The sequence below is a fragment of the Mytilus trossulus genome, chromosome 9, assembly GCF_036588685.1.
Source record: "Mytilus trossulus isolate FHL-02 chromosome 9, PNRI_Mtr1.1.1.hap1, whole genome shotgun sequence".
NCBI lineage: Eukaryota > Metazoa > Mollusca > Bivalvia > Mytilida > Mytilidae > Mytilus > Mytilus trossulus.
This window is the reverse complement of record NC_086381.1, coordinates 32676913-32700282: the sequence shown is the minus strand read 5'-3', so window position 1 is coordinate 32700282 and position 23370 is coordinate 32676913. Positions and strand designations below refer to the sequence as shown.

General features: G+C 32.2%; 1 protein-coding gene across 1 annotated transcript; it reads right to left on the bottom strand.

Annotated features, from left to right (window-relative positions):
• Positions 1–13405: 13405 nt before the first annotated feature.
• Positions 13406–18471, bottom strand: LOC134684557 (uncharacterized). Its single transcript, XM_063543851.1, has 2 exons — positions 18297–18471; positions 13406–13692 (listed from the first exon to the last, which is right to left on the bottom strand). Exons 1-2 carry the CDS (start codon positions 18313–18315, stop codon positions 13406–13408), a joined length of 306 nt encoding a protein of 101 aa, XP_063399921.1. The 5' UTR covers positions 18316–18471.
• Between the last annotated feature and the right edge of the window lie 4899 nt (positions 18472–23370).

Genomic DNA, 23370 nt, shown 5'->3' with positions numbered 1-23370 from the left:
CATACTTTACATTTTGTATACGTCTTATATAAAACACCATAGAAAATAAGTCTCATAGAGATCAAGAGACATATACTCAATTTATTCTCCAGAAACAAGAAAATCAAAGAATTGTTACTTTTTTTTGCGACTTAATTCCTAAATAGTTTTGTCCATAATTACTAAAATAAATTCAACCCTTTATTTTAAGACATTGGACCTTGTCTATCAATTCCATATAGATTCCTACACTGCAGCAAGTTGATTACGATATTTCGTCACTCGAGACAGCTAAATTTTATTATTTAAAGCGCGAGGCTTGCTGAGCTTTTTAAATAATTAATATTTAACTGTCGAGAGAGGGGAAATATCGTAATAGACGTGTTACAGTGGTGGAATCGGTTTCTCTTATGGTTGTTATCCTTCCTTTTCAAAGATTGGAGGAAAGCTGTGTACTTTTGATTTGACATCATCAGGCATGGGCGTCTTTTTTCATGACGTCATAATAAGACATTTTCAAAAGAAAACAAGAAAATTTAACGTCACAATTAAATTTCAACCAATCATTAGACAGATTTGTCACTAGTGAAGAGAAACATCTTTCATACACCGGTCAGGAAATGTGAAAATAGCACAGAAATTGGCGAAATAGGGGCCCATGGTCTTGTTTACAAGTTATTGTCATGATACTAGACAAATGCTTGGTATAGCTCTTATTCCTAATATTTAGGACAATACTGTGTACATCAATTCCATCTGTCTCTTTGCGGTGTAAAACCTTGTGATACAATTTCATTGTGAATTATGAACTTACACTCTGAAAACTAAATGTGTTCGAAAATGAACGACAACGTAATGACATGAATTCTGGTATCTATGATGAGTTTATTAACAACCACTGATTCGATGCCACTGCTGGCGGAGTTTAAATCGCCGAGGGTATCACCAGCCCATGCTTGTTTTGTTAAGTTAAAGGCTGCTAGTTCAGATAACTGATGTTAGACATGCTTGTTTTGTTAACTAAAATACTGTTAATTCATATAACTGATGATAGGAAAGCATGTTTTTTTTAACTACTACTAGTAAAGACTGTAAGTTCAGATGACGATATTAGGCATGCTTGTTTTGTTAAGGTAAAGGCAACTTGTTCTGATAACCGATGTTAGGCGTGCTTGTGTTGTTAACTTTAAGGCTACTAGTTCTGATCACTGATGTAAGTCGTGTTGGTTTTGATTACCCAAAAGCTGCTAGTTCTGATATCTGATGCTAGGCATGCTTATTTTATAACTGATTGTAAGAACTCTTATGTTATCTGATAATACTAAGGAATTCTGTTCTGTTATCTCATATTAAGCATGTTTGTGCTGTGTTTTAATGGTGTTGATGCTGGTTTTTTAACCTTATTTCTCTAATTCTTCGTCAATTTATCCCTCTCTGCACCCATTGTATAACAAAATTAATCTACGTGTGGTTTGTTTGTTCTCAGTTCTTCATTGGATAAAATCCGATTATGACGTCGAATTTTCTTGCTTGTCAATTTCCTATTGTGACGGCATGAAAAAGGCGACCATGCCTGATGACGTCACATAGAAAGAACACATCTTTTTGCAGATCATTAGAAAAGAAGAAATACGTTTATCTGCATATTTATTGAATTTCGTTAGAGAAACAGATTCTACCACAAAATCTCGTTTAAAACGATACTTATCCACTCTCGACAGTTAAATTTTAAATATTTAAAACGATCGGCGAGCATCGCGTTTCAAATTTGAAAATATAACTGTCTCGAGTGGACAAATATCGTATCACACTTGATGTAGGGGTAGAATCTATATGTAAAGCAGTTAATGTGTTGTTAAATACATAAAAATATTTAAACATGTTAGTTTCGTTATCTAATGTACATGTATTTTATGATAGTGTATGCGAAGATTTTGTAAAAACAGAGTTCCATTTACATGTATCATGTTCCCTTAATGATGTCGGGTGAAAACATTAAATAAGAGACTTCATATAATGTTATTGTTTTATGCTTGTAAGAAGTTCCTGTTTGTAGTTCGAAGAACAAAATTTGACAAAAATTTCATATCAGGCCTTTGTATGAACGAATACGGTAGTGTCACCTATATTCGTGGATATAAGACTATTCACACGGAATGCGGTAAAACTAAAAAACAACAATTTGTTTTATATGTCGATAATGTAACCTTAGAACTTCATTAAAATAATACAAGTTAGTTTGATTCTTTCCGTTAGCTAGTTTTTTTTATATGACCTACATTTCTAGTGTATACAAATCGGCATATGATGCCAAGTACGCCACCTATTTTCGTGGAAAAAGTTCGTTCTAAAAATAACACAAGAAGAACACACAGTATGGAAGCCCAGTGGTGAGCATATAATTGTAATTTCATACAAGCATATTTTTGTACATTTTCAGATCAGTGAAACTAAATAAAACATTGTTTAAAGACAAAGTATTTGATTTTATTTTATTGAGCCTGAAAATCTTAGAAAATAAAAAAAAAATTGAAACACCAAAAAATGATTTTTTTTCTTCAACTTTTTAAATATTATTAAAATAATTATAAGTAACAGATTTAAAAGTTATTTTACTTCCCATTAATTATAAAAAAAAATAATCTTAGGCTACAGTCATTTTTTTTCCTTTGGAATCATGATTATTTCCCCCCCCCCCCCCCCCCCCCCCCCCAGAAGATAAAGTTCACATTTATTAAAATCGAGCAAATGTTCACTACTCAAAAGTAGTCCAACTGTTAATACAGAACTGTCAATAGTAAATGGTAAATATAAATAAATCTGAAAACACAGTCCAATAATTTACAAATGTATATATCATAATTGCTATTTTCAGTTTCTTTCTGCTTATTTTTCTGCCATTTAAGTTGAACCTGTAAATATTAAAAAATGAAAATTAATTATTTTGTGATACACAAATCTTCTATTTTTTTTTTCCAAACAAAACAAATAAATACACCATTAGTTAAAGCTGTTTATACAAATCCTCTTTAAAACTCAAGTTATCGACGTTAGTTGAACTTAATTTACAAGAATTGTGCTAAATAACTCCTTTTTGAAGTTCATTTGATTAACCAAAAGTCATCTTTTATTGTTAAAATTCATCTTAAACATATAAGAATATGACACTGATTGCGTTCCATAGATTTTTTTGGCTGACAGGGAATCTCCTTGTTTATCACGTGATATTGTTCATTAGAAAGTAGCGTAATCAGACAACACGTGGATTTGGGATTATAGCTTGGGAATAAAGTTATTGAGGTCGTTGGAAATAAGACAAATAAAGAAATAAGTAAAATCAGCCATTTTGTTTATTAAATAAATAAGTAATAAGTCTTACCTTGCTTGAAACGTCGCGATTCATTTTTGTATGATGTTGTTGTAGGGATATCCTATAGCAATCAAATCATGCCATTGATGACGTCATAACAATAACACGCATGCGAGATATTTAGGATTTCCGGAAGTCCACGAACTTATGTAACCACGAAATTAGGTGACTAGACTGTATACATTGTCAGGTATTCGGCGAAAAAGTAGTGCTAAATTTACTTTTTATTATAACTGAATATAACTTATGCCATGCTTACCATCAGCCTGAAACTTTAAATTAAGTGTATATTACAATAGGCATGGTTTTTAATGATGGCTCTTTATTCTTCAAACGAATAATCAGGGAATAAAAAAGAGGCTCATTATGCAGGAATGACATTGACTTTTAAATCTCTCTTTTTTTGGTATTTTCTTAGGAGTAAAATATATAACAAAAGAATTATAGGTGGAAAATACTAAAGGGTCTACTAGAAAAAAAAGAAAAAAAAACTCGAAAAGAGAAACATCAGTTTACAAACCACAGTCAACCAACTCGTTATGCGGACCCTAAATTGAAACTGTTGAAAGGATGACTTCTACTTAACCTCTAATAATCCTTGTTTCAATAGCTTCTTTGTAAACAGATATCCTTTATAAAGGAAAGAATGATAGAAAAACAAGCTCTGAATTAAATCTAAGCTATATAGACTGTTTATAAAAACGGACTTTTTAAAATTCCTTCTTATATCTTTGGTATTTAGTAAACAAAAATATAATATATGTTAACCTCAGATCTATGTACGACCTCAAATCTGTGTCCGTTTCTCAAATCCATGCCCCATCGTGTCGTCAATCGCTAATCTATGTCCATAAAAAAATATTCGGCCTCAAATCTGTGGCCATTTTTTAATTGTGACGTTTTTCTCAAATCTATGTCCGTTATAAAAGAAAAGGCTTTAAAACTGTGTAATGTTTAATTTCTTTTTTAGCGGCATGCGCAAATTTATGCCCGTCTAATAATTTCGGCCTTATAGGTTTTTCTTTTATTAAGTCATTTCCCATATTTCAATATTAATTTGTTGGTATGTGTTTTCCATGCGTGCACAAGAGCTCAAGTATAAGTTAATCTAGCTAGATTATTTCGCTTGTATTTAAACAGGGACTAAGAAAGTTCCTGATTAAAAATTTTATTTTTTAAATACGGTCTTGTATGATTTTTGTTTTTCTAAAGTAATTTCTCCATGTTTGTGGTTAAAATCATGTGTGTGTCATTATTGTATGCCGTCTTCAAGAATTAAACTACACATATTTTTTTTACTGAAAAGACAGTAAAGAATTACTATTTGTATCTGCCCGGTCTTAAAAATTGAAACAACTTCAGCCAAGTTTACATTTGTAAATTCTTTGCCATTGTTACTCTGTAATATTCTTGGCGGATCATACAGATATACATATTTTAAAGTTAGTTCCTCTACATGTTTTGCAAATTTTCCTTTTAATGGGCCACCAAATGCCAAGCGAGAAAAGCAAACTACTATGTTGCAAATGTAGTTTTAACCTCTGACTGGTGGCATTTTTCTTTAAGTTTATTTGCCAACGACTGTTAGCATAAGTTGTAGGAATTGTGCTCCTTAAAACTGTTGTTTTGGGAATTTCTACTGCATTGTTACAGCACTGGCAGTTCACGTTTAATTTAATTAGTACCTTGATGCTTTCTCTAACGACAGGAAATACTGTACTTCTTAAACAGTAATAAATTGCCTCATATTTTCTATGGTCTTTCATGTGGTTTTTGTTAATTATGTGAATTAATTGCTCTTTGTCTAAACATTTTCTATGATTGCTATTTAAGTCTTGAGATTTTTTGCAGATACATTTCGATTCTTGGTCATAAAAGTAAAGCGACAAAAACCTTTTTACCATTCGAAAACGGCACTTTCAATTCGTCAACAACTTTGTTTGCTCCCCAATTTTGATGTTCTTCTTTGGCCTTTGCAATCTGTACAATGTACGGCATATCTGCCCAAAAAGATTCTGGATTTGGATCCTTTGAAATACCTTTTTTGCGCTTATTTGATAAAGTGTATCCTTCATTTGGAATAGTGTCCTGCTCTACCATCATTCCTTATTTGCAATGACGACTTATACTTGATACGTCGATGAAAGGACATATATTGGAGCCAAAAATGGACATAGATTTGAGTAAACAAAGGACAAATTAAATATTTGAGATACTACAGGACATAGATTTGAGACAATACAGGACATAGATTTGGAACGTTTATGACGCAATATTAAAAAGGACATAGATTTGGGGAAAGGACATAGATTTGAGGCCGGACATAGATTTGAGGCTTACATATATTCTGTATGAACAACACCAACGGCACACTCAAATGTCCTTATTTGAAGAAGTACCGAACACTATAAAAATAAATACCAAACAGAAAAATTCGTTAGAGTTCCGCGGAACCCAGTGTCTCGCCTCCTTTAGTCGTTTATTGATTTATAAAAGGGTTAAAACATAAATTTATTGAAAGGGGGGGGGGGATGTTGGAAAAAATACTATCTTTTCATTGAAAGAATCTTCTGTCAAATCTTGGTAAAATTCCATGGTGGTTTATGAATCTATTATATACATATATAGAGTTATTTTTTTTCAAAACGATATATCATTCCGGACGATACCTTGTATAATTACTTCAAAATTATATGCGTCTGATAGTTTTTGTTGCCTATTTGGGAATTTATTTATGAAAGTTAAATTTATGATATCAAACATTAAACAGGGACATTTTATCCAAAAACATGCTGTCAAATATATCCGCACCAGCCAAAATTTCTTATTTTTAATTTCATATTGCGATGTTCAGTGAACGTATTGCATAGACACCTGGCTATTGTCGTCGACAATATGTTGCATTCTAGATCTTTTCTAGTATTGTGTGTCATTTGGTTGCTGTATCGTTGGTATATACCATTCATTTGTTAGTTTATCATTCAGGTAATCAATGTCTAAGTCTAACAAGTCTGTTATAGTGTAGTATACTGTAGAGTTCCCATGTAAATATCGGTTGTCGTTCAGAACATTAAATACAATTTTAAGATAAATCAGCTTGTCAAAAATTAAACAATCTTCATAATACATAAATGTCAAGCTTTTTGAATTTGGGATCAGAAACATGTATATCCTTATGTTGGTATAAACATAGGGTTAAAGTGAAACAGCTGACTGCTCACACTGAGAAATGCAACTCTATCGAAAGTTTTGAAAACTAAACAAAAACCAGCAATCGATTCTTCAATACCCAGTGTCAATGAATTACAATAAAAAAACAAACACAGAATATTACAAACAGATTGAAGAAAGAATTTCACCCTTCGAGATTGTTTTGATGGCGTTTGTACCCCCCCCCTCCCCCCCACCCTTAAACGCAGACACGACCTGACTATGATCTGACATCATTAAAGGCACTAGGCGATGTCTTTAAATCGACTTAAATACTATCAACAGTTCACAAAACACTACACAGAAAACTAAACACTGAAAAATACAAACTGGGGGATCTTAATTGTTCCGTTAGTATAAGCAGACCCTGTTCCACAAGTGAAACTCGTCATGTTTATCAAGTAAGTTATAACTTGATGATAAGATTTTAAGGTCACATCCGACAAAAAGAAGGGGTATGTGGCTACGATAATTGGAGCATATATGTCGTCGTCTTCAAAACAAATTTTCTATAACGATCAACCGAAGTCGAAGTGACGATTTCAACTTCATTTCTAAGATTTGGTGGTTTTATAGATGCCACTTTTTTTTATATAAAACATCGCTGTACTCATTCTCTCATTTTTTTTCTTTTGATTAGAATTGGAAATGCATGTGTAAAGGATATAAACATGTAGGAAGGTAAGATGTTTCAATACTATTGCAAGAGAAAAGAGACTTTTAAAGTATCCACATCTGATTACGCAACTCCTAAATTATTAGGTTTTGCACTGCATTTGAAGCCCAGTTTTAATTGCTGATACAGTTGATGTTGAATAATTTTTAAATTGATTTCATGTAATAATTTGAAGATTATCAATATAACTTTGTTTTGCAAGGACACTTATGTGATTTTGGTTTGCAATGAAGACATATTGGACACTTATGTGATTTAGGTTTCCAGTGAAGAAATATCCAGTTCTTTACCTTTGGTTGATTTTTAAAAGAAACATAGAACTGACCTGTGATTATTCAGGATTTCCTCCTCGGCGAGTGTCGATAGGGATAAATGTTGAGTTTTCAAAGAAATGATCACACCTCATCCTTTTGGCAGTCAGTAATATGTTTGCAATCAAAACGGTGTTGTTTGGGGCTTTATATACAGCGACAATAATATATTTGTTATGGAAGTAGAATAGGGGCTTGGCAAAGTTTATGTCTTTAAAGATCGATGTAGCATGTGTATTCGTAGACCCATTCAGTTTTTGTATTCTAATTTGTATCACTATTCCACAGCCTTAGATATCGGAAGATGTGGTGTGAGTGCCAATGAATCAACTCTCTATCCAAATAACAATTTAAAAGTAAACCATTATAGGTCAATGTACAGCCTTGAACACGGAGCCTTGGCTTACACCGAACAAAAAGCTATTAAGGGCCCCAACATTACTAGTATAAAACCATTCAAATGGAAATCAAACGGTCAAATCTATATAAAAAACGAGAAATGAGAAACACGTATAAATAACAAAAACAAACGACAACTACTGTACATCAGATTCCTGACTTAGGACTGGTGCAAACATTTGAAGTGGGATTAAACGTTTTAATGGTACCAAACCTTCTCCTTTTTTCTGAAACAATAGCATAACATCACAACATAGAAAACAACACGATAAAATATCAATTGGAAGGCTTAAATCAATCAAAAATCGTAAATTAGCACACTACGAAAGAATAACCCATTCCGAAAGAGTATCTACAACTCTTGTGCGCGATTAGTTCATAGCCTGCCATAATACTCGACTAAATTAATCAGTTAGTCGTGTTTCCAAATCTCAACTTTCTCGGCTTTTTCATAACACATTTCGCAGTGAAATACTATTGCCAATGTCTAGGTTAGTAGTAAAAACGTGGCAAGTCGGATTATACTAGTATATGAAAGGGAAACTAGTACATGTGCAATCATGAGGTATGGATTCGAAGAAATCAATATTGAGATTCTGCAACACGTGTTTGTAATTGTAATATATAAACCCCATCATTGAGTAATTGTACTATGGTAAATGTTGGTATTCTTGTCTTCCGATTTTGCTTATGTGCTATGTCTTTTTGCTTTTTTGTTTTTCTTTGTTGACAAATAAGTATTGTGCTTTAACCTGATTAAGGCCCGGTTTTTATCCATGAAAATAAACTGTTTGACAACTAATTCAACTTGGCACATAATGCTTGGAAATGTATAGGGTCATGAAATATAAATGAAAAACAAAAATTTTGATCTGATAACTTCACAATTACGTCAAAATATGTGAAAAATATCAAATTTATTCAGTTTTCTGTCGTTATTTTCATTGTGGAAATCAAGAAACGAGAAAAAAAGTTTAAGAGAAGATTTGTAATAACTATTGTCGTAATCTCACAAAATATAAAGTTTTTTCTTTGGTGCGCACATACGTTTCCATTTAAAAATTCTCTAATAAGTCGGGAAAATCATGTAAAATCACGCAATTTAACAAAATATGCAATTTTAACCATGGTATGTTGCAATGTGATACTTTGTATTTGTTTTTGTTTTTTGAATACATAGTGCCTTAGTCTTAGTTTTTGTGGGGTTCGTGTTGTTTATTCCTTAGTTTTCTATGTTGTGTCATGTGTACTATTGTTTTTCTGTTTGTCTTTTTCATTTTTAGCCATGGCGTTGTCAGTTTGTTTTAGATTTACGAGTTTGACTGTCCCTTTGGTATCTTTCGTCCCTCTTTTAGTCTAATTTGAACAAATTTTAGAATATGTACATGTATGATTACTTTTAAATGTGCAGTAATATTTGAGCCAAATAAGGGCCGTTATGCATCTACTCCTATTTTGTATTATAGTGATTTAGATTATAACACAATGTTGACTGCTGCGTCCCGATTTCTTTCATATTTACCAATAATATCTGTTCGTTTTGTTCACACATCGCTGTCAATATATTTGAATGTTATGCGACTGTAATAATAGTAAGAGGTTTTTGGTTATCAAATCTGGTTTAATCCACCATGTTCTACATAAGAAAATGTCTGTACCAAGCCAGGTATATGACAGTTGTTATCCCATTTTTTTATGTGTTTGAGCGTTAAATTCTGCCATCTACTAAAGGACTTTCCTTTTACAATTTCTCAGTTATAACAATTGCATCAATTTAAATGTAAATAATGTATTTGACAACAATATTTTACAAGAAAGTGTCATGAAAATTTTCCAATAGATATTCATACATATAAAATGCATGAAAAGGTTATTATAACAGTGTAAGACATTAAATGTTACAAAAAGGTAATTTAAAAGAGGGACCAAAGGTACCAGAGGGACAGTCAAACTCCTTAATCGAAAATAAACTGACAATGCCAAGGCTAAAAATAAAAAAAAACAACAGAAAAACAATAGTACACACGACACAACATAGAAAAAATAAAGAATAAGCAACACGAATCCCACCACAAACTAGGGGTGATCTCATTTGCTCCGAAAGGGTAAGCAGATCCTGCTTCACATGTGGCACCCGTTGTGTTGCTTATGTTATATGTTATAACAAATCCAGTAATATAACATGCATCGATTTTTGTATAGTAACATAGACTTTGATTCAAGTACTGTTGCTTTAATTCTCATGTATAGTGCGAATATCCGTACGATGGCAACACCACATCCCTATACACTATTAGAATGACGACACTAATTAAACCGAGGACAACCGATAGTATTGTCAGGTTTCTGGCTACCCTTGCTGATTGCTCAGCACTCTGCATGTTTCCACTATTGGCTGCTCTGTTTGACTGAAGAATAAATAAAACAAACTTTCTTGCACATTTTTTTTAACTTTTACAATTAAATATGGAAAATATATCTCAATAACTTCGTACAATTGTTGCTTTCAGCGGCATATGACTTAGTTTGTGCAAATATTTAACTTACTAAATGATAAAAAAACATCTTTCAATACAATTCTGATATGTGCTGTCGTAAAACTTATTATGTGCCGGTTTATCAAAATAGCGAAAATGACATTAAAAGTATAGAACACATTATTTTGGTTATTGTTCTTTCTCAAAAAAATATTGCTACAGTGTATCAATGTCATTGGCTCTTGTTCGTTATCGTTATCTCATACCTTACGACTTACATAAAACCCCATAAACCATAAAAGGTCATAGAGATCATGAGAGTTATACTCAAGTTATTGTCCGGAAAGGACAAAAGTTTAGTCTTTGTTCCCTTTTTGGCCTCTTTATTCCTTAATACTGTGGTCGATAACCACCAAAATAAATTCCATCCTTCCTTTTGATGTATGAAACTTTGTCTATCAATTTCCATACACTTATACAGTTATTGTTATGATAAAGAAAAATATTTTGCACTCGAATAACTTAAGCCTCTAAAGAGTCTATATCGCTCACCTTGCTCTATGTGCATAATCAACAATGGACTCTCTCCAACAATGAAGACAAGAATGGTATTAATGAGAAAATTTCGTATTGCTGATTATTTGGCTGTTTAGTTCTCTATTTGTTTTTTTATTCTCAAAATAGGAAAAAATAAATCCTCATATAACGGGAATCACTCGTATGAAGAGTGACAGTTTAATAATTATATCGATCGGCAAAATTTGACCTGTGTGTGAATCTTGCTATGCTGATCAATTTTGTTATTTAAAGTTTCTATGTATCTATTATATATTTTTATTATATAGGGCAAAACACTACAAAATTGTGAAAAAAGGGTAAAAACTCCAAAAAAGAGTCGTCGGAAATATTCTCCATTTGCCTTAAATGTATTATCTTGTCTTGCTGATCAGTTTTGCTCATTAAAGTTTCTAGTGTCTAATATATTTTTTTAGAAATAAGGCAACAACGCAAAATTGCTACAAATCTCTATCAAAGGGCAATAACTCTAACTATCAGTCGAATACAATTAAGACCACCATATTAATTCGGAGATCTTGTCTTACTGATAAGTTGTTCAATTAAAAGTTTCACTCTATCTATCTCAGTTTTCAAGATGAACGACCAAAATGAAAAATGGTAAATCGCTTGACAGTTTTGACGTCATCAACAATCTGAATATTTTGCCTTGTTAAATTTTCTCTACCTATAACGGTTTTCTAAATAATAGACAAAACTATCATTTTACACTTATGTATTATTTTCAGCCATGTCAGCCATCTTGGGTCATCAGACATATTATTTTTTGAAGTAGATACTCCATGATTGAGGATTGTGGCCAAGTTTAATTAAATTTGGTCGAATAGTTTCAGATGATAACAATTATGTAAAAGTTAAAGGACGACGACGACGGACAATTGACAACAAGTGATGAGAAAGACTCACTTGGCCTTTGGGCCAGGTGAGCTAAAATGACAATTCACTTATCAGACCAGCGGTAGAAACACACACAGAGATTATCCTTTATTAAATCATGAAAATGGCAAATCAAAAGCTCAAACACATTAAACGAATGGGGAAAAAACTGTCATATTCCTGACAAAGAAAAAAGCATTTCGATATGTAGAAAATGGTGGATTAAACCTCACACTTGTATGGCAGTCACATCATTACATATATATAATACAGAATAATACCACCATGTAGCTTAATTGACATGAAACATCCTTTGTTTTTTTTTCTATTCTATTTAAAACTTTTGAATGACTGAATATTTGTTTTTTGCCGCCTCCACGTGCACGCAAAAGACTATATTGGTTTAAAAATTTTGGTGAACCGTTTTATGATAAAGTGCATGTTCTAACCGTGCATTAAACTCTTACGATATGTATACTCATATTTTCAGGCATTACTTACAATACAAGCAGCTACTATAGCGCATATTCCTGTTGGCCAAAAGCAACAAAAACATGCTAAGAGAGCAGGAATAAACCAATCAAATGGATTTGATTGGGCTGTTGCCATTATCATGGTTGACGGCACAGGCTGTGCAACCAACAAACAGAAATTATCTGTTAAAGGTAAATTAACTTAAACATAGAATTCTGTAGTGTTGCTTGTTTGAACATTATTGTATTTGGATGACAAAATACGGCTAACGCAATATATTTCTAGGGTAGACAGACCTTTTCAGCATTTTGAATGATACCACATTTTATTAACAGTAATTAACAGAAGATGCACATATCAATCATATACCATGTCGTTATAAAAGTATTGACAGCTAGGCTGGGGATATCCTCGGGGACTAAACGTCAAATGGCAGTAGCATCTATTAAACAGGGGAATAGAACATGAAATAAACTGGAAGACGCATCTGTTCTATATAATATTATCAAATCTTAAAAAAGGCAAGAGAGGAATACCCGATGCGTTGGCCAAAACATTGCATAGTCATCATTGAGGGTCAATCCAGGAAAAGTAATAAAAGAGGGTTGAGGATTGATTGCTCTAATTTAAAATCACAGGATATTAAATATATACAAATGAAAGTCCAGAGCAACATCTCCCATGTATAACTACAAACAAGAACCGTCCAATCCCTAATCAATCCTAACACGTTGAATGTCTTTAAAAACTAAATCCTTGAATGACAATTGAGGGGCCCAGCTAGCCGAGTGGTCTAATTTAGATAACTGTATCACTAGTCTGTCATCACTGCAGTTGTGAGTTGTAATCCTGTATGTGGCAGGTGTATTCGAATCTTAATTGACTAGCATTGTCAGTTTTCCTACCGAGAGTCGATGGTTCCGACCGCCACAAAAAAAAACACAACAAAACTGAAAGTGGCGTTTAACACATATCAATGAAACAAGCAACAGGTTCTATATTTGGGATATAACATAAATTAGATAAAAATGATAACATCTTTTTAAATCAGTTTGAATTAGTCTTGTTTACTTTTCATGATTTTTTTAAAACTTACAACATTTTGCCCTTGACCTCCATACATCGGTTGTTGTCCATAATATTGTGTTTCAGGATAACCCTGCTGTTCAAAGCCTTGGACAAGGGGTTGGTACCCAGTTCCATGACTGCATCCTTGTGGAGGGTGAATCTGTGCATACTCATTGGTTTTACTATACCCCTGAGGATACAGTAACTGTTCATATTGTTGACCTTGTGGTACTGTATAATCATATGGTGGTGGAGCACTCTCTGCTGGACATTTGTCTGAAAGACACATGAAAGTAACAGTATGGATACTAGTAGTTCTGATTCCTTGGCCGGGTTTGGCTCTCATATTTTACCTGATTTTGGTTTTATCAGCCCCTCGATGTCTTTATCAGGTTCTAAATTTTTTAATAGTTTGATCTGTATCATAACAGAAGGATATTTGGTATAATAAACTAGTTGTTTACTGTTATTATACAAACATCATACATGCCATTTCAATTAAATAACGGCCAATTAAGTAAATTAAATATATTATGAACGGTAGATGACATCATTAGTTTCAAAATTATTTGAAAAAGATATGAAGTCAAAGTAATGTGTCGTTGAAAAAGAAATTCGGTTTTCGGAACAGCCATTTCTTAACTTCGACTGACAACTGTCATTGACAAATTTTCAGCTCAAAACGAACTAACACATGCCTGGTTTGCCTTTGAAAAATATATATGAACTAGAATGGTCACGGGACGTTACCATTCCTTTTTACAAGAGCATAATTTCAGAACACATCACATCTGTAGTAATTCCTTATTACTTTTTTTATAAACTTCTCTGTTCTTGCCCAACACAGCTGAGAATTAGGAAAAACTTTTCACACATGAATAGACAATCAACATGGCATTGAAATTGATTAAATATTATTTTTTTATTTATTTTCCCTTTTTATGTTTCACTGATGTCTTGTACATGTTGTAGTACCTAAACTTTCAAAATATGAACAAAAATAATCTACTTTCTTGAAAATCACAGTTATTCTGGATTCAGCACATTATGCATAGAAAAAAATGCAGATAAGCCTCTTAAGTATATCCCTAAATGAGTGCATTCTTTTTTGGGGATGTCCATGTGTAAATCATTGGCATATGTTACCATCAGGATTTGTCCGAAATGACATGACTCTAGTGATAACATCCTGAGATCTAATATATCAGAGATAAAAGACCGCGGAAATACAGTCTGAACCTAGTCAATTATTTATTTTGAACCTTATTGGGGTAATTGTAAAAAAATGAACATGATATCACACCATAATGTAATATAGTTTGTGTTCATTCCCTGTTCAACTTCAATCAATCTTTCTTTACATGTTTCGTAGATATTATAAGCTCCAATCTACATCCAATCTACCATGATCTACCTTAATTAATTTCTATGTATGATGATTTAGTGTAGTTTATGTTACAATTGTTAAGCTGTATGTAGATCCTGCATATGATGAGTATTTGTATATCAGGTCTACATGGAAATATTTTTCAATTTTTCATTAAGAAGATCCATTATTAGTTTTTAATACTTGTCACTGGCCATCATTCAACATTTAACAAATTAATCAATAAGTTAGTGATATTATGAACAGCATTAGATTTAGGTAGACGGAGGAACGAATTATAACTTTTGTAAATAAAATGATTAAGAGTGGTATAAAAATAGCAGTTACTGTGATGTCAAAAAAATCCCTTTCATAGGTGGACATATAAAGGAAAGTTATAAAAATAATAAGCTCTCCATTGTTTCAGACAGCAAATAAGGCTTTGGTATCAATTTGTTAAAAATTAAATGTTACAATACATATGTACCAAATACTGAACTTTTATGTATCATTATTGAATTTTATTCTTGTCATTTATTCATTCCGTCTATAACTACTATCTCGTGATTTCGATTGATTTTTCATCAATTAGTTTTCTTTGTTTAAATCAAACAAATGTAAAAGTTTAAGTATTTCCTACAAATCTTGTGAATAATGTTATAGGACATTTCATAAATAAAACAAATGTTAATGATTTAATCAAATAAATGTAAAAGTTTAAGTATTTCCTACAATTGTTGTGAAATTGTCAAGGGACATTTTATAAAAAAAAATGAAGTCAAGTATTTCCGCAACAGCTAAAAATTCCTATTATTAATTTCATATTGTTTGCCTCGTTGCGATGTACAGCTTAACATATATCATAGACATTTGGCTATTGCCGAAGACTATTTGTTGCACTCTAGATGTCTTCTAGTTATGTATGTCATTTGGTTGCTGTCTCGTCGGTATATACCAAACATTTTTTAAATGTAATAATTTTTTAATTTATCATTTAGGTAATAAGTCTTACTCTAACATTGTCTAAGTCTGACAAATCTGTTATATTATAGCATACTATATAGTTCCCATGGGAATATCGGTTGTCGTTCAGTACATTTAAGGCAATTGAAAGATTGATATCAGCTTGTCAAAAATTAAACAATCTTCATAATAATGAAATGACACGATGTTAGATGTGGGATCACAGACATATATGTCTCTGTTGGTATATATAGAGGGTTAAACAATGGGTGTGTGAGATATAGTGGCAAAAATAAATGGAGGATATAGGTGTTACAAAAGTTGTATTGTGTATTAACATGGCTTACTGCATGTATTAACATGACTAACTGCACACAGAAGCTATAGAAAATAGAAATTTGTTACGTTTCGCTCATTGCTCAGAATACAAAAGAACGCTTGCATTCAATTTTTCTTCCAGTATTGGTTGACGCAAATATTTTTCAATTTCAGTAATTTTCTTAGTCTAAGTAGCATGTGTTTGAACCACTTGTATTAACATTACCCTACAAAAGAAAACACAAGTAATATAAGATAACACAGGTACACATGTTTGTAGTGAGGATTTTGAAAAAATTAAAGGATACTTTTTGATAAAAAAAACAATATTTTGGATAAGAGTACTATGCTTTGTTATATGTATAGGAAATGATGGATATGCATCACTACACTATCTATTACAGATGACTGCATCTAGATTGACCTGCATAACTTGAAAAATAGTCCAACAATTACATTACAGATTTTTCTAGTCGGAAATAATAGTTCAAGCTATCCATCCGGCTTGTTAGACAACAGTATTCATTCGGCTAGCTGGACAATTATCAACTATTTGAAGGATTATGATTAAGAGTGCTTATATGTATGCCTTGATGTAATGAAGACAAGACAGAACATATAATTTCTGACAGAGATCGGTATAAAAGCCTGTGTTTGATTATCAGAAACAATGCCTGGTATGTCAGGGATTCTGAAGAAAGAGAATAGGGTGAAGAAATTGTATAGGCCATGGTTAAAATCAATAAAAGTTTCGTAATGTAAGTTAAATCTGATACGTTCGGTACTCTCAGGTTATTATATCTTCAATATTTAAATATCACCCGAAATAAACCCAAACTTTTGCACATGGATTTTTAAATCATTAAGGTACGTGAAACGGTTGACTGCTAATAATGTAAAATTCAACTCTATCGAAAAGTTTGAAAACTAACAATAAACGTTCGATTTTTTACTGCCCAGTGTCAATGAATAACAATAAAAGAACACGGAAATATCATAAATAGATTAAAGAAAGAATTCCCCCTTTTGAGATTTATATGATGACGTATTTACCCACTAGGTAGTCACAAACTGGCTATTGACAGAAATCATCAAAATTAGGCATTAAGGCGATGCCAGTTCACAAAACACAACACAGAAAACTTAAAGCAATACAACCGGGGGATCTTAATTGTTCCGTTCGGATGAGCAGTCCCTGTTCCACAAAAGGCACCCGTCATGTTTATCAAGTAAGTTAAAACCTGTTGATAAATGTGTTTGGTCAAATTCGAGGAAAAGAGGCCGGCATTATATGATTCAACAACTGGAACATATATGCCGTCGTCTTTAAAACAATATTCCATAACGGTCAACCAACTAGTCGAAGTGACGATTTCAACTTTATCACTCGATCATGAATTTCTTGGTATTATAGCTGCATTATAAAAAGCATTATTACATCAAGGAAATTATTTTCAAAAATGTAGGCTCTGAAATAGTGTATCTAATGGTAGATAAATACTTCATTAGCTGCTAGGATGTTGCTGAATAGAGTTGGAAATATCACAATTGGGAAACTGAATCCATCTCTTTTGTCGTAAGGTTTTGTTCTCAATAGACCCTCATTAACAATTTCTAGATGTTACATTGTAGTCAAAATATAAGGAAGAAAAAACTTTATCTTCTGTATCCTTTATGTCAAGCTCGATGGGATAATTGCGTTCAATATAGTCACCATTTTTTTAATAATTTAGTGAGAGAACATCGGGTAAATACTTAAAATGAAGTTTAAGGATAATGATAACTCCTTTTCATTCTTCTTAAGTAGCTCCTCTATGATGAAGCCAGTCTCATATGAATAAAAAAAAACACGCCGACAAGAAGAGAAGCACGGTTGGTTCTTGTTGGAATGAATGCAGATTGCTTGTTGAGTAAACACGTCCTCAAAACGTAACACATATGTTGTCAATCAATGTTGATAATGTCAGTTTCAGACAATTGGTGTTTGAATAAGAGTGCTTCTTTTGCAAAGCACGATTTATTCCTCCCTAAAACCAGACATTAATATACAGGTGAGCCATTTTATTTATGAAACATCGCAGGACCAATTTTCTCAATTAAAGGACCAAAAGGACATTTTCGTAAAAAAGCGATATCACATATTATTAGTATTTGAAATGGATGAAAACGTGTGTTATCATCTCTCCCAGAGCAAAACACCAAATTAGGGTATCCATATTTTCCAAGGACTTACCTTGATTTTTCTCGCTCATGTTACGTAAACGTTCTCTGCCAACATTTGTTGTTATATGTTGTCAACAATCCAGTTGGAAAACCCCAAGTAGCGTGTGTTTACAATGTTATTATTAAAAAACTGTGTGCTATTCCATAAGTATATGTCTTATATTCAGCATCTGATGGTATCGATATTTGCACCTAAAACTGTGTTTACATTCATTATTTATTTTCAATTGTTTAAAAATAAAGAGACTGATCGACCAATTAAAAACAACTGATTTAAAATTAACTGCAATTAACTAAGTACTTCCGTATATGAATACCGAAGCTAAATATGGTTATATTCCTGACCATATGAGTATTTAAACCATACGCGTTTGGTAATGACCATATGCGATTATACTCATATAGTTCGACCAACTGAAAGAGTGAATTTGAAAATTATGACAAGCATAAAACTCATAACGGTTAACTTCAACGAATCACTTAAGTCATACAATGCAGATATCACACATTATCGCGATTTTACAAAATTTTCCTTTAATCATTCTGTCTTATAATTTTCGTTCTCAATGGAGTCGAGTGATATGAAAAATATCGATCGAAACTAAGGGAGCACATGCCGTTGTTAATGAAACTAATGAAATTAACAACGTCGTCATAGGTAAAATAGCGATAAACGGATTATCATTGGTTATGTAAGCTCGATTGCTTTTCTCACATTCGGCGTACCGGCTTAAGCGAGAAAATCAATCTCGTTGAGATGATTAACAACAATAATCTATAATAATTGTTATACTTGATAAATATAATTGAAATATAGAGTACATGTGTATTTTTATGGGCTTTTGCTTGAATTTTTTCTCTCTCTTTATATAGGAGGTTTATGATATTACTATGAGGAAAATCAGACTTTATTTGGCCTTTTGAAAAAAAAATTATTCGAGCGTCACTGTTGAGTCGGATGGAGACGAAACGCGAGACTGGCGCAAATGTTTTTTTTTAATCCTGATATCTTTGATGAGTTTGTTTATCCCAGTTTCAAATAAATGAAAAGAGTGATACAGACTGTTTGGTATATACTGAATCAAACTAAACGGCAGACCAGGGAGGTCATAAACAAAAAACATATAAAGAAAATCTGTGTTTGCATATCAAAAAGTAAAATAACAAGAATATCGAACTTCAGGGAAAATTATACACATCTTACAAATGGATAACAACTGTAATATTCCTGACTTGGTACAGGTATTTTCTTAATTAGAAAAAAACTGTAGATTAAATGTTGTCAATAGCAAACTAAACCTCTCACTTGTATATTAGTTGCATAAAATTCCATTATATTGACAAAAATGTGTGAACAAAACAATACATAATAGGTAAAAATGTCAAAAATAGGGGAACAGCAGTCAACAATATGTTTTAATCGTAATCACTACAGAAACAAGCAAATATGTCAACAAGGACAAACAAAAAGGCATATAAACAAAGCACATTAGCAAAAATGAAAGATAAGAATAAAAAAATATTACCATAGCACAATAACACAATGACGGGATGTACACGTACCAAGCCACGTCAAATGGGCTACTACAAAAACAAGCAAATAGGTGGTAAAAAAACAAAACAAATAGGCATATTATAGACAAAACACAATACTAGTACACAATGATGCAATGTACAGATCGACGTCAAATGGTTTGCAAATTCAAAACTCATGGACTTTAAAAGTTTATGTTTATGAATATTTACATTTTATGTCCATTTTCCAATGGTAGAGAACCACTTATTTGAACATATAAGAGAGTAATCCATATTCTATATAGGAAAAGTTCCTACGCATATCTGTAACTTTTTCAATAAGTATAGAAAGTATTGTAGAACCCTTCTTGAAAATTTCTTTGAATTATGAAAATATACGAAGATATAATAGCAGGTGCCCTGTTAGTTTCATCAGACGTACTTTTTTTGTACTTCCAAATTTCAGGGAACCAGTGCGCTGTAATATGCAATTAACAACTCAGGGTGAAAGGTTGTTTTGACATGAAATGACTGTCACTTTTTTTAAACTTTTGGTAAATTAGCAAGTAATGCTTGAAATTGCAAATTATACACAAAAAGCAATGGATGCGTTAATTAGTAATTTGATTCTTTATATTTAATGGGATTAATTGAAACGCATTTGTATTTGCATCGGTATTAATAAAGCTGAAAGCGGTAAAAGACGCTCGTGGACTGAATATATTTTTTTAATTATTTGTTATCAATCATTGCTTTATATGTTATATGGAATTAATTTGCTTTATAAGATATATGAAAATACAATTTACATCATTTTCTGTCACCGTTCGTGTGAAGTATTTTTAAAACATTTCTGTACTAGATATTTCATCATTCTTATCTTTATATGTTTTGCAACTGTATTGTGGACCAACAATACTCGTTAATCCTGCTCCATACATCTATATCACACCAACAGTATTGACCTGTATATTTTGTTGTTGGATAACTGGGATTGGGGCTATCATTGCAGCAGCTATAGTAATATATATACTAGCAGTTTTATAAACACTGTTTCCTGCCTTTTCAAACACATTTTTTTATTTATCATGTAAAATGGTACTAAGCTCAACTTCTAATTCCCTGCTTTTGACATGTTTGAGGAACAGTTCCCAATTTTAAACTATGTCATTTATATCAAAATCTGAGCAACAGGTGAAATTATGGAATACTATTTCGTACAAGCAGTATTATACAACAATGCTGTCAAACTGAATTGTACACCCTCTTAACACAGAATTGTCAATATTTTGAGTTAGAGCTGGTAGAACTTTCTATAATTTTGATATTATTTGTCTCACTGGTAGTACGCTACTCTGTAAAAATCTTTTTAAAAAAAAGCAGGTGCGATTTTTTTAATTTGAATATATTGTCTAAAGGAAATGCACTACGAAATAACTGTGTTCTCGGGCCTGATGACATCAAAGATTGAAAAATATTCCCATTATTGCTTTTTAGTTAAGTCTCCTTCATTTTTTTGTGGCCATAATAAAGCAAAAGCTAATCCGTTTACCATCTGCAGAAGGAATGTATTGTTCTCCCATCTAAATTGTATTTTAACATTTGATTTTGCCATTTTATTAGGGACTTTTGGTTTAGAATTTTCCTCGGAGTTCAGTATTTTTGTGATTTTGGTTTTTTTTTATCAATCATATTCATTTGAGTAAGGTACAGAGGACATGTAGTTATACATCTTTTGTACAGTAAAGCTGCTGTGATATTACCTTTTACCTCACTGCGTGTAAACACTCTCTAAAAGTTTTCAAGATTGTGCAGACTATCAAAATTGTCGTAATTATTTCAATTAACATAAAAGGGTACACTAAAAGATAACTATAATACTTAAAATGATGTGGAAACACACTTCTTTGCTGAAAATCATAAACTTACATGTGAAGTTGTTATTTTCTAAATTAAAATTTTAGTTACCCAATTTTTTTTCGGTGACCAAGTGATGTCAGTAGGTCACTATCATGGTGTATCCTTATCTTGTAAGTTAAAATTCCATCCGCGAAGGTTTGTTCAATTCTGACCTTAAATAATTCTGACTTCTAGTTATACCGTCCATGTATTTGGCCAATCTGGCTTTCTCGACAACAGAACAGAATGCCGCAATTAGTATCGCCAAGTCAGCTAAAAATACTGTTCATCAAAACAAATCAATCAATCTATTACTTTTCAATTTTTGTTAAATGGGTTTGGTAAGCGTGTTTTAAGTCATTTCTGTTCTGCTTGTATATTTATAAATGAAAAAACTAAATTGAGGTATAAGAAAAAAAAGTAAAATCACAAAAATACTGACAGAGGGATGAAAGATACCAAAGGGAGAGTCAAACTCATAATCTAAAACAAACTGACAACGCCATGGCTAAAAATGAAAAAAGACAAACAGACGAAAATCCAATCGGAAAGTCCATAACCACATGGCAAAATCAAATAACATCAAAAACGAGAGCAAGGACTGTTATATATTTGACTTACATTGGTACAGGCATTTTCAAATTTAGAAAATAGTGGATAAACCTGGTTTTATGGCGCTAACCCTCTAATTTTGATGACATTCTCATCTAAACCCGGATTCCCAATATATAAGATTACATACATTATCCATAACAAAATTATGTTTATCGTTTTTCTTTCTAAAAAAAACTTACTTTGCAAATCTCATTACTTTGATATCTTCCTTTATTCATTTGCTTTGTATTTCGCAATAACCTGTATTTGTCCTCTTCTTGTTTGTGATAGATTTTGGCCTAGTTGCATAAATTTGAACTGTTTTCCTGAAAGAGTTTACTATTTGATATTTTCAGATGTATTTTAAGCTACCAGCTTAAATACTATAATACTACCAGCTACCAGCTTAAATACTATAATACTACCAACCCAGTAGTCAGCACTTCGGTGTTGACATGAATATCAATTTACATGTGGTCATTTTTTATAAATTTCCTGTTCACAAAACTTTGAATTTTTCGAAAAAATAAGGATTTTTGTTGTCCCAGGAATCGATTACCTTAGCCGTATTTGGGAAAACGTTTTGGACTTTTTGATTCTCAATGCTCTTTAACTTTGTAATTGTTTGGCTTTATAACTATTTTAATATGAGCGTCACTGATCAGTCTTATGTAGACAAAACGCGCGTCTTGCGTACTTAATTTTAATCCTGGTACTTTTTATAACTATTAAGAAAAAAGACTCTTTGACGAAATGAAATCCATTGCTATTTAAGACCTTGATGTAAATATTCAATACTAACGAAGGCATAACACTCAAAGTTATGTCCAATTCTTTCCGTAACTCAAAAAAGACGCCATGTCAAATGTCACATGTGGATACTAGTATCCGCATCATGAAGAACATACCTATTTATAGCTTTGAACGAGACAAGTTGGAGAAACAGTAAAATATCATTAAAAGCACATTATAGACAATAAAGTGTAAGGCACGTAAGCACACATGCACATATGCCTAATAACAAGATTGCATGCATTTTTCGTACAGGTAATAGAATCAAAGAGCAGAATGCTCTG